The sequence below is a fragment of the Pan troglodytes genome, chromosome 1 (genome assembly GCF_028858775.2).
Source record: "Pan troglodytes isolate AG18354 chromosome 1, NHGRI_mPanTro3-v2.0_pri, whole genome shotgun sequence".
NCBI classification, from domain to species: Eukaryota; Metazoa; Chordata; class Mammalia; order Primates; family Hominidae; genus Pan; species Pan troglodytes.
In genome coordinates, this window is record NC_072398.2 from 180060354 (window position 1) to 180073522 (window position 13169).

The 13169-nt window shown below is 44.6% G+C and overlaps 1 protein-coding gene across 4 annotated transcripts in view; it reads left to right on the forward strand.

Moving 5' to 3' along the window:
• The first annotated feature begins 2139 nt into the window (after nt 1–2139).
• Nucleotides 2140–13169, forward strand: part of FAF1 (Fas associated factor 1) — a 520728-nt gene continuing 509698 nt past the window's right edge. For 2 of the 4 annotated variants that reach the window (XM_063780489.1, XM_063780492.1), the window contains exon 1: nt 2285–2652. Coding sequence is in view for 2 of the 4 variants with exons in the window: in XM_001137725.6 (XP_001137725.1) it covers nt 2608–2652 (45 nt within the window). In the remaining 2 variants the exon portion in view is untranslated. Of the gene's footprint in view, nt 2653–13169 lie in introns of all 4 variants that reach the window. The other 2 variants (XM_001137725.6, XM_054666796.2) reach the window with 2 other exon arrangements.

Sequence of the window (13169 nt, forward strand, 5' to 3'; positions counted from 1 at the left end):
TTCTTTTTAAAAAAATATTTATTTATTTATTTTGAAACAGAGTTTCACTCTGTCACCCAGGCTGGGGTGCAATGGTGTGATCTTGGTTCACACTGCAACCTCCACCTCCCAGGTTCAGGTGATTCTCCTCCCTCAGCCTCCCTAGTAGCTGGGACTACAGGCATATGCCACCATGCCCAGCTAATTTTTGTATTATTTTTAGCAGAGATGGGATTTCACTATGTTGGCCAGGCTGGTCTTGAACTCCTGACCTCAAGTGATCTGCCTGCCTCGGCCTCCCAAAGTGTTGGGATTATAGGCATAAGCCACTGCCCTGGCCATGGAATTATTTTCTTACGGCTGAAAATTAAGCAAGACATTTTGATTCATGTGACTGTGGAGGGTTCTATTATCTAGCTAATTCTGGTCTAAACACAGATTAGTACTTAAGAATTGTAGGCCAGCCTATTTTCATTTAAGAAAACACACAGAATAAACTCAGATCATAATACAGTGCACTTCTTTATATTCAGTGAAACTGAACAATTAAGTCATATTTCTGATTTCTCATGAATATATTCCCAGTTTATGGAGCCTAGGCCTTGCTGGGTGTGGTGGTATGGCTCACACCTGTAATCCCCACTCTCAGGAGGCTGAGGTGGGAGGATGGCTTGAGCACAGGAGTTGGAAGCCAGCCTGGGCAACATAGTGAGGCCCTGTCTCTAAAAAAGTAAATAAATGATACAAGTTTAAAAAGTTCTTAAGGGAAGCCTAGGCCTTCATGCTACATGATGATTTCACTAGTTATTTTAGCTCTACAGGATAAAATCAGCAATCTTACTTCACATTTTCAAGCTTTTACATACTTTCCAAAGCAAGTAAATGCCCCATGACAATCCAGAAGCTGATATTTTCCCAAGTCAAGGATGAACAACTTCCACTGTCACACTTTCTCTAACCTGGACGACAATTACAAATGGTCACACTTCATTGTACATAGTCTTTGGCTGTTTTAGTTACAGAGGTTGTCAATTTCTGACCATGGGTTGAAACTTTCAATATTTGGTGAATATTCCAAAATAATTTCTTATGAAAATGAATAGGCCGGGTGCAGTGGCTCACGCCTGTAATCCCAACACTTTGGTAGGCCGAGGAGGGCGGATCACGAGGACAGGAGTTCGAGATCAGCTTGCCCAACATAGTGAAACCCTGTCTCTACTAAAAATACAAAAAAAACTTAGCCGGGCTTGGTGGCGGGAGCCTGTAATCCCAGCTACTATGGAGGCTGAGGCAGGAGAATCCCTTGAACCCAGAAAGCGGAGGTCGCAGCGAGCCGAGATCGCGCCACTGCACTCCAGCCCGGGCCACAGTGCGAGACTCCGTCTCAAAATAATAAATAAATAAATAAATAAATAAATAAATAAAAATAGACTGACTATATTCAAAGCTGGATTCAAGTTTTATCCCATTTGTAAGATGTCTCAGCTTAAAAAAACAAATATAACTGCAGCAGTAGAAAGGTTTTCCCTTTTTTCCCCCTTTGGAGCAACCCTATTAACTGGAGGTTGTTATTTCTCATAACTACCTTATCAATTAAAAAAAATGCTCCTCCTCTTCTCTGGAACGAGATTTTTACCTTTCTCAGCTTCCTCGTCTCTCCCATGTCTACCATGGCAGTCTGGTTACTTCTGTGTTACGGAGTCTGAGGATGCAGACGTCAGGGAGCTTGGGACTGGGTGTGACAGTGTGGATTCGGTTTTGACAGGTTGAGCGTGAGAGACTATATGAAGCTGTATTTTGCTGAAACATTGTAGAGAAAACATATATTTCTGAAATGCTGTTTGTTAGACGAGTTGTAACAGTGTGTTCAGTTGGTTTGTGAGGGTGGTGTGTATTTGTGTGACTAACCACGTGAGGTGCACAATCTGGTCCCCGCCTCAGCTAGGGGGAGGCGCTATCCTGAGGCCTTTGCTTAAATCCAAACTGGAATAACCTGTTGCGAGACTTGAAGCTTCCGCAGCTGCAGGTTGCAGTCTCTGCCGCCAGCGCAGAGATCCTGGCCGGGTAGTCGCGCGCCCAGCGCTTGACAGGAGGGTGGTCACGTGGAAGCCGCAAAGCGGCGCTTTGCGACCTCGATGACAGGCAAAATGTGCGACAGCCGTGGCGCTGGCCAACCAGGGGCGGAGGCGGCGGCCAGGGAGGAAGCGGAGGAGGCGGAGGCGGCTGCGGCGTTCGCCCGCCCGCTCGCTCGCTCGGTTTCCCCGCCCCCGCCGGGCTTAACGCCGCTGAAGGTAGCCGGGTGCGCGCTGTCGCAACCTGCCCTCATCCTGGCCCGCGACTGTAAGACCGGACCCACATCCAGACCAATCTTCCTGTCCGGGCTGCTGCGACGCGGGCTCCGCAGGTTGCAGGCGGGCGGCCGGGGCGCCTGAAGGTTACCGAGTGCATGAGTGCCTAGCGCCTCCCGCGCTGCCCCGCCCGCTGGCCCGCCGACCCGCCCGCCGGCTCGCCCGCCAGCCCCTCGGCGCCCGGCGGCGGCGGCGGCGGTGGCGGCGACGGTCGCAGGAGGTGCCGTCTGCCTCCCAGGTGCGCGCTTCGCTCCCGGAGCCGCGGAACTCGGCGGCCGCCATGGCGTCCAACATGGACCGGGAGATGATCCTGGCGGATTTTCAGGTGAAGTATCTGGCCCTCTTCCCCTCCCACTTCCAACCTCGTGGGTTTCCGGTGCCACAAGGGAGTCTTCTTCCCAGCGTTCTTCCCAGTGGTGTGTCATTTAGGCTTTTATACGGTGCGTGGCGTGTGTGTGTGTGTGTGTGTGTGTGTGTGTGTGTGGCGAGCTATGGAGAAGCGTATAATTTATATGCTATCATGAGTGTGTAGAGTGTGTTAAGTACGGGTTGAATGGGATTGGAGGTATTAATGACTTGGGTTACAATGTGTGTGGAATGTGTAGTGTTTCCTGTATTATATGGGGGGACGTGTAGAGTTTTTGTTTTAATTGGTGTTGGACCATTAAGTATGGGATGTTTTGGGTGGTTCTGTGGGGAGAGATGTATGGAGTGTGAGCGTGGAGCGTGTGGTGTTATGGGCGTGGTGTATTTATATTGTATTAAGGGAAGAGTAAAAAAGCAGAATGATGAGATGGCGAGGGCAATGACAATGGGGTACTGAGGTCCTTTTCAAAGAGGAGTAAACATTTGAGACTTTGCCTAATTGGAATCTTTGGAGGGTAAGAAGATAACAAGGAGACAGATAAGACTATATATTCCAGAGTATCTCTGCAATGAATTCACAAGCTTAATAAATTACCTATTCATATTTGCGGATTCCCCTCCCCTACAGACTTGAATTGCTTGGTTGGTGTCCTTTCTCCAGGAATACTTTAAAGGATAAGTAAAGGCTGTTCTCTTAATAAACCCAGTCGTAGTGCCACTGACATGTAAGTATCTTAGGGAGGCCCTTTGAAAGTAGAACTGTATGCATTGTGAAAGACTTGGAGCTAGAACTAATATCCTGTGAGTGCTACCTTTGCCTTTTGATGTTTGGTGAAGGAATTATTTTAGTGAGATATTTTTAGCCATTTTGGCATCAACTTAGAAGCTACTGTCAAGTATAGGCAGACTTTTCCCTCTTTTTTAACACTCACATTGCACAGGTTCTAACACTAGCTTAGTAGGCAGTATTTTTCCTTGCTGAAATTTTGTTGGGCTTTTCTCTCTCTCTGTTCTATTAAGTTCCTTATTTTTAAAAAAATTAATTAATTTCTTTTTTTTGGAGACGGAGTCTCGCGCTGTTGCCCAGGCTGGAGTGCAGTGGCACGATCTCGGCTCATTGCAAGCTCCGCCTCCCAGGTTCACGCCATTCTCCTGCCTCAGCCTCCCGAGTAGCTGGGACTACAGGCGCCAGCCACCACGCCCGGCTAATATTTTTGTATTTTTAGTAGAGACAGGGTTTCGCCGTGTTAGTCAGGATGGTCTTGATCTCCTGACCTCGTGATCCGCCCTCCTCGGCCTCCCAAAGTGCTGGGATTACAGGCGTGAGCCACACTGCTCCCGGCCCTTATTTTTACAAATTAACGTTCAGATAACCATTTTCAGAGTTTGCTGTTTTGGTTACCTAGTGAAATCTGATATACAGGTATTAGGAATATGCATATATCTACACTTTGATTAAACCATAACCTCCAAACTAATAAAGGAGTGTCCTTATAATAAAAGTTGACCATAAGATTTTGATGTTTTGTAGGTTTAGGATTGGCCTGAGGCTTTTTGCCTGCCTACATTTTAAAAAATTTTTCAATTAATTAATTAAATTTTTTAGAGATGGGCCTCGCCATGTTGCCCAGGCTGGTCTTGAACTCCTGGGCTTAAGTGATCTACCCACCTCAGGCTCCGAAAGTGTTGGGAATACAGGTGTAAGCTCCAACACCCAGCCCTGCCTAAATTTTTCATCATCGTCTTTTTGTTTTGTTTTTGTTCTCCAGTTCCATTTTTTATCTAATGTGGAATGCACTGTTTGAAAAAGGACTCTATATTTCAAGGTGTAGTTTTACCGTGTTACAAAATTGTCTTCTGATTTCCCTCATTAAAAACTTTATAAAGTAACTATAACTTTGTTTTAATTTTACCTTTTTATCTCTAATAACTTGCATCTGCTTTCTATTTTTTGTGTGTGACAATTATTATGCTTAACTGTTAACCTTATATTGGCTAAAGGACAGGAAATTTAGGCTTCTTGTACTCAGGCAAAGCAAGATTTTCCAGGGATTTTGGTTTGGAAATGAAAATGAAAATTTCGGCCGGGCATGGTGGCTCAGGCCTGTAATCCCAGTACTTTGGGAGGCTGAGGGGGCGGATCACGAGGTCAGGAGATCAAGACCATCCTGGTGAACATGGCGAAACCCGGTCTCTACTAAAAAAATACAAAAAATTAGCCGGTCGAGGTGGCGGGCGCCTGTAGTCCCAGCTACTCGGGAGGCTGAGGCAGGAGAATGGCGTGAACCTGTGAGGCGGAGCTTGCAGCGAGCTGAGATCGCGCCACTGTACTCTAGCCTGGGCGACAGAGCGAGACTCTGTCCCAAAAAAAAAAAAAAAAAAAAGAAAATGAAAATTTCGATCACATTAATAAGATGGGAATAAGTTTTTCTCTTCAGACCAATGGTAATGCTATACACAATTGTTTAAAAATGGGAAAAATAGAATGGCATCTGCAGTGAACAATTGTTTGCCTAATAATGTTAATTTCATATTGTCAAATAGGTAAAAGAATGTTATTGATAGAAGAAAAAATTATTTGGAAAACTACACACCTTAAACACATTAGCCATTTGTGTGTTTAGGAACCTGGAGTTCTCTTACAAATGATCGTCTTAGTAAAAAGTGATGATTCTCCCTGTTTTTTATATTATCTCAATTTTTATAGGATTGACTTAAAAGTAAGCATTTATTCAGTTATAAGAAAACCAGGTAATTTATTTATTTACTTATTTATTTTTTCTGAGATGGAGTTTCACTCTTGTTGCCCAGGCTGGAGTGCAATGGCATGATCTCGCCTCACTGCAACCTCCGCCTCTTGGGTTCAAGTGATTCTCCTGCCTCAGCCTACTGAGTAGCTGGGATTACAGGCATGCACCACCATGCCCAGCTAATTTTGTATTTTTAGTAGAGATGGAGTTTCTCCATGTTGGTTAGGCTGGTCTCGAACTCCCGACCTCAGGTGATCCACCTGCCTTGGCCTCCCAAAGTGCTGGGATTACAGGCATGAGCCACCGCACCCGGCTCAAATCATTTAATTTAAGGATTGCAGCTTAAGACTTGGCATACGGATACTTGGATGACACTGATTTCTTCTGTAACTGGGCAAATCAGTTTCCTCACCAAAAGTGAATATGGTAAAATTACATGTTTATATCATATGATTGTGAGACTCAATAATAGTTTGAGAGCTCAGTATTATCTTTGTAGAAAAGACATAATTTCCAAATTTGATTAGAATTTGAAAATAAATCACATTTTGATCATTGCTAGATACTGTGTCTAAATGTGGAAAAACCTTTGAGAAGGATTTTTGTATTTTTTTTGACTATTTCAAGTCAATAGAGAAAAGAATTCTGTTGAAATCAGTGAAGTGGTGATAAGTAGTGGGTGGAAGATTACAGCTCAGACTTAATGGGATAGATTTGGAATATTATAGATGGGTGAATTTATTACAAAGCAAATATTACCCCAAATTGTCCTCTAAGAAAATCCTCCCCCAATCTGTTAATGAAAAAAAAATTGTGGTACAATCCTTATAAAATTTACCATTTTAGCCATTTTAAAGTCTTAATGCCAGTTCAGTGGCATTAAGTACATTCATTTTGCTTTGTTACTATCACTGCCATCCATCTCCAGAAAGCTTTTCATCTTGAAAATCTGTTACCGTACTTATTTAACAATAAGTCCTTATATCCCTCTCTCCTCAGCCCCTGGCAACCACCATCCTACTTTCTATCTCTGAATTCGACTCTTCTATTAATAGGTACCTCATATAAGTGGAACATAGAGTATTTGCCCTTTTTTGTGACTGGCTTATTTCACTTAGCATAATGTGCCCAAGAGTCATATATGTTAGCATGCGTCAGGATTTTATTTCTTTTAAAGGCTAAATAATGTTCCATTGTATGTATATACCATATTTTGCTTATTCTTTCACCTTCCATGGACATTTAGGTTGTTTCTACCTTGTAGGTACTGTGAATCATGCTGCCATAAACATTGGTGTTCAAATATATGTTCCAGCTTCTGCTTTCAATTCTTTTGCATATATACCCAGAAGTTAAATTGCTGGATCACATAGTCATTCTATTTTTAATTTTTTTGAGGAACTGTCATATTGTTTTCTATAGTGGCTGCACCACCAAAATTTTGAATGGAGAGAATGTCAGCATCCTGTTTAATAAATTATTTTAAAAATCAGCTCTGAGCAAATGAATTTAGAATTTGGAATATTTGACCAAAAATCAGTTTTACACGTACATAGTGTTAACATAGTATGTTACCGATAAAGGAATGACTAGAGTAGTACACCTACAGTTCTTGCTGGCCAGAGCCAGGAGGGGGTGTAAAGGAATTTCCTGGGTTTAAAAAAGCAGGCAGCATTGATGAATCATGAAGTTCCCCCTACCTCCTTTAATGGTTTTGTAACAAAGAGATGCATTCAGGTGAAAGTTTCAAGTCTTTTTGTAACTATAGAATAACTGTTCTTTTTGTAATTGTAGAATTCTTTAACTTTTTTTTAGGCTGAAGTAGAGAACATGAATCATTTGGTCTGAAACTTTTGAGACCCTATTTGGTTTGCTTACATATGTGAAAATAGTTATCCAAATAATTGCGATTGCTATCAAATAATTTCAATAATATCAGTTACTTCTTATGGTCTAGAGTCTTCTCCTCCTTAACCGCTTTCTTTTTGGCGAGACAGGGTCTCACTCTGTTACCCAGGCTGGAGTGCAATGGAGTGATCACTGCCCCTTTGAACTTCTGGGCTCAAGTGATCCTCTCACCTCAGCTTTCTGAGTAGGTGGGACTACAGATGTGTGCCACCAAGCCTGGCTAATTAAAAACAAATGTTTAAGCCAGGCATGGTGGCTCACACCTGTAATTTCAGCACCTTGGGAGGCCGAGGCAGGCGGATCACTTGAGGTCAGGAGTTCAAGACCAGCCTGGCCAAGATGGTGGAACCCTGTCTCTACTAAAAACACACACACAAATTAGCCGGGCATGGTGGCTGGTGTCTGTAATCCCAGCTGTGGGAGGCTGAGGCAGGAGAATCACTTGAACCTGGGAGGTGGAGGTTTCAGTGAGCCAAGATCATTTCACCTCACTCCAGCCTGGGTGACAGAGTAAGACTCTCTCAAAAAAAAAAAAAAAAAAAAAAATCAAAAATTTTTATTTTTTTATTGTTTTAGAAACACAGGGTCTTGTTAAGTTTTCCAGGCTGGTCTTGAACTCCTGGCCTTAAGTGATCCTTCTACCTCAGCCTCCAGAGTGCTGAGATTATAGGCATGAGCCAACACACCTGGCCTGGTGTTACCTGTTTTTCTATTTATTTTTCTCTGTTGCTGTTAATACAGAGGCAGACATCATAGCTGTACTCCAGTGAAGAAAGAAAAAGAACGACTCTCACTAGTAGTAATATTTTGTTTTAGACTTTCTGAGAAGCCCTTATCTGCCTTGCTAGAAAAGTATTCTTGGCCTGGCGTGGTGGCCTTTGGGAGGCTGAGGCAGGTGGATCACGAGGTCAGGAGATCGAGACCATCCTGGCTAACATGGTGAAACTCTGTCTCTACTAAAAAACAAAAAATTAGCTGGGCGTGGTGGCGGGCACCTGTAGTCCCAGCTACTCGGGAGGCTGAGGCAGGAGAATGGCATAAACCCGGGAGGCGGAGCTTGCAGTGAGCCGAGATCGCGCCACTGCACTCCAGCCTGGGCGACAGAGGGAGACTCCGTCTCAAAAAAAAAAAAAAAAAAAAGTATTCTTTCTGAATTTAGTTCCATTGGTCATAGATTGAGTCCCTTTATTTCTTCTCTAATTTGGCATTGATTTGATGTTATTTTCAGTTATGTTTTCTGTAACACACAAATGTGCTTTTGTTTTTCACCCCTAGTCTTTTCAGCTAGTAATACTTTTTGCTGCCTAAATTGCTTGATGAATTTTCTTTTCTTTCTTTTTTTTGTTTGAGACAGAGTTTCGCTTTTGTTGCCCAGGCTGTAGTGCAGTGGCGTGATCTTGGCTCACTGCAACCTCTGCCTCCTGGGTTCAAGCGATTCTCCTCCCTCAGCCTCCCAAGTAGCTGGGATTACAGGCGAGAACCAACTACGCCTGGCTAATTTTTGTACTTTTAGTAGAGATGGGGTTTCGCCATCTTGGCCAGGCTGGTCCCAAACTCCTGACCTCAGTTGATCCACCCACTGTGGCTTCCCAAAGTACTGGGATTACAGGCGCTGTGAGCCACCGCGTCTGGCCAAATTTTCTTTTTTTTTAAAATTTATTTATTTATTTATTTTTATAGTATTTATTGATTATTCTTGGGTGTTTCTTGGAGAGGGGGATTTGGCAGGGTCATAGGACAATAGTGGAGGGAAGGTCAGCAGATAAACATGTGAACAAGGGTCTCTGGTTTTCCTAGGCAGAGGACCCTGCGGCCTTCCGCAGTGTTTGTGTCCCTGGGTACTTGAGATTAGGGAGTGGTGATGACTCTTAAGGAGCATGCTGCCTTCAAGCATCTGTTTAACAAAGCATATCTTGCACCGCCCTTAATCCATTTAACCCTGAGTGGACACAGCACATGTTTCAGAGAGCACGGGGTTGGGGGTAAGGTTATAGATTAATAGCATCCCAAGGCAGAATTTTTCTTAGTACAGAACAAAATGGAGTCTCCCATGTCTACTTCTTTCCACACAGACACAGCAACAATCCCATCTCTCTTTCTTTTCCCCACATTTCCCCCTTTTCTATTAGACAAAACCGCCATCGTCATCATGGCCCGTTCTCAATGAGCTGTTGGGTATACCTCCCAGACGGGGTGGCGGCCGGGCAGAGGGGCTCCTCACTTCCCAGACGGGGCGGCTGCCGGGCGGAGGGGCTCCTCGCCTCCCAGACGGGGCGGCCGCCGGGCGGAGGGGGGTCCTCACTTCTCAGACGGGGCGGCTGGGCAGAGATGCTCCTCACCTCCCAGACGGGGTGGCGGTCGGGCAGAGACGCTCCTCAGTTCCCAGACAGGGTCGCGGCCGGGCAGAGGCGCTCCTCACATCCCAGATGGGGTGGCGGGGCAGAGGCGCTCCCCACATCTCAGACGATGGGCGGCCGGGCAGAGACGCTCCTCACTTCCTAGACGGGATGGCGGCCGGGAAGAGGCGCTCCTCACTTCCCAGACTGGGCGGCCGGGCAGAGGGGCTCCTCACATCCCAGACGATGGGTGGCCAGGCAGAGACGCTCCTCACATCCCAGACGATGGGTGGCCAGGCAGAGATGCTCCTCCCTTCCCAGATGGAGTGGCGGCCAGGCAGAGGCTGCAATCTCGGCACTTTGGGAGGCCAAGGCAGGCTACTGGGAGGTGGAGGTTGTAGCGAGCCGAGATCACGCCACTGCACTCCAGCCTGGGCACCATTCAGCACTGAGTGAGCGAGACTCCGTCTGCAATCTCGGCACCTCGGGAGGCCGAGGCTGGCAGATCACTCGCGGTCAGGAGCTGGAAACCAGCCCGGCCAACATGGCGAAACCCTGTCTCCACCAAAAAAATACGAAAACCAGTCAGGCGTGGCAGCGCGCGCCTGCAATCCCAGGCACTGGGCAGGCTGAGGCAGGAGAATCAGGCAGGGAGGTTGCAGTGAGCCGAGATGGCGGCAGTACAGTCCAGCCTCGGCTGGGCATCAGAGGGAGACTGTGGAAAGGGGAGACGAGGGAGATGGAGACCGTAGAAAGGGGAGAGGGGAGAGGGCCAAATTTTCTTATATTGGGTTATCACCGTGGGTCTTTGAAACTTTGCATATGAGCTCCTCTTTGAAATATGGACTTTTCTGTTGCATACTGGTAAGTCACTTACGTTGAGTGACACATAAGTAGTTTCTGTCCGTTTATAATATTTTCTCTTTCTAAATGGAGTTGTGAATCTCACTTCTTTCTTTTTTAGTTTGACACAAAGAAATATTGTATACAAAAGACAATACCAGACTGTGTGAGCAGAAATGGTATTGATCCAAACAGATATCTTTTGTGATGTTGCGGATTAGGGACCAAACTAAGTATCCATGGAACATCATATTTCATTCCTGGGAGCAAGTAATCTTGTTACCTGTCCTTTCTTTCCTTTCTCCTCTGTCCTCTTTATTTATTAAAGAGACAAATCATGTTGTTTTAGTATTTGGGTTGTAGGTCATTGGGAAAATAAGGTTTTTGCATGTAGAATTAAATTTAATGGTTGGTGGTTAAGGACATGGACTTTGGATTCAGACCGCTTGTATTTAAATCACAGCCCTACCACTGACTCTTCTGGTGATCTTTGACCAATCACCTCACACCCCTCTGCCTCAGTTTCCCCATATGAAAAATAAGTTAGCACATGTAAAGTGATTAGAAAAGGTGTCTGACATAGAAAGTGTTCAATAAATTTTAGCTGTTATTTTTGACAGTTTTAAGGTATGTACTTGTTCTCTGTTGGGAACTTCAGAGATCATCTATTTGAAGCTTACCAGTTTTCCCTTTGTGGAAATTGAGACCCAGAAAAGAGAAATGACTTGTACAAGGTCATAGGTTGGTTTGAAACAAATTTTGTTTGTTTGTTCGTTTGAGACAGGGTCTCATTCGGCCACCCAGGCTGGAGTGCAGTGGCGTGATCTTGGCTCAGTGCAACCTCCATCTCCCAGGTTCAAGCAGTTCTCCTGCCTTAGCCTCCTGAGTAGCTGGGATTACAGGCGTGTGCCACCACATCCAGCTAACTTTTTAAATATTTTTAGTGGAGATGGGGTTTCACCATGTTGGCCAGTCTGGTCTCGAACTCCTGACCTCAAGTGGTCTGCCCGCCTCGGCCTCCCAAAGTGCTGGGATTTCAGGCATGAGTCACTTTGCCTGGCTGAAACAAATATTTTATCCAGGTACATATAAGAGTGTTCATTTTCCAGCTAATTTGTCAGCTTGGAGTTCTTGAAGAAAACAAAAACTGCTCTTTAGAAATTTCTACAAATGAGGAAACTTATGTATAAAATAAATTAGCAGTGCTTGGCTGTCATGTAGTAGATCTTCAGGAAGGAAGGAAGGAAGAGAAAGGTGGCACTTTGTCTCTTCCTTGTTTACCATTTAGTGCCATGCTTCTGTGTTCACAGGTGTTCAGAAGCCTTGGAATGCACATAGTGTCTCTAGATTAGCTGAGTATGATAGAGTTGATGCCTGTTGTTTGCCTGACTGGTTTTATGGACCTTGTAGATCAGGGGTCAGCAAACTATATCTTGCAGGCCAGCTGCCTGTTTTTATAAATAAGGATTTATTGCAACACAGCCATACCCGTTCATTTACCTTTATCTGTGGTGGTTTTCTTGCTAGAGTGACAGAGATGAGTAGTTGAGACAGAGATTTTAATGGCCTTACAAGCCTAAAATATTTACTGTCTGGGCATTTAAGGTAAAGTTATTTCTCCGCTCCCCCCATGAAACCAGTACTTTTCTAGGTTTTAGTAAATTCAGAGGGCTGGAGTGTTTGAATGCCTGCTAGGTGGCAATATGTGGTTACACCTCCATAAGGGGCAGTTGTTAGAACATTGTACTTAGGTAGACTGGCTGTAGCTGTTGTTTTTTTGTTTTGTTTTAGGTTTTCTTAGCTGTGGTTCTTTGAGAAAGTCATTTGCCTTTTGTAGGCTTCATTTATTCAGTCTATAAAATGGTGATCTGGGACAGGTGTGGTGGCTCCCACCTGTATTCCCAGCACTTTGAGAAGAAGAGGCATGGGGATCACTTGAGGCCAGGAGTTTGAGATCAGCTTGGGCAACATAACAAGATCCTGTCTCTACAAAAAAAAATAAAAAAAATTTTTTAAATTAGCTGGGTGTGGTAGCATGTGCTTGTAGTCCTAGCTACTCAGGAGGCTGAGGTAAGAGGATATGATTGCACTGCTGCACACCAGCCTGGGTGGGTGACAGAGAGACCCTGTCTTGAAAAAAAAAGAATGGTAATCTGTGTAGAGCTATATGTACCTGTAAGCAGAAGACTGGACTAGGTCAGGCCAAATAGAATCCAGAGAATCACTTGGCAGCCATGGGACTGAGGACAATCAATTGTAATTCAGATAACTGACCTAGATTAGGGGTCAGAATATTACAGTCTGAGGGCCAAACCACCACCTTTTTTTGTAAATAAAGTCTTACTGGAATATAGTCGTGCACGTATGTTTACATGTTGTCTCTGGTTATTTTTGTCCTTAATAGCAGAGTTGAGTAGTTGACTGCATGTCCTGCAAAGCCTAAAATATTTACCCTGCTCCTTTTAGGAGAGTTTGCTGATCCTTGATCTAGATGAGTGGTTTTCAACCAAGGGTGATTTCTGTCCCCCAGGGGACATTGGGCAATGTCTGGAAACACTTTGGTTGTCACAGCTTCGGGCTGCTACTAGCATTTAGTGCACAGAAGCAAACGATGCTGCTACACATTCTATAATGCACCG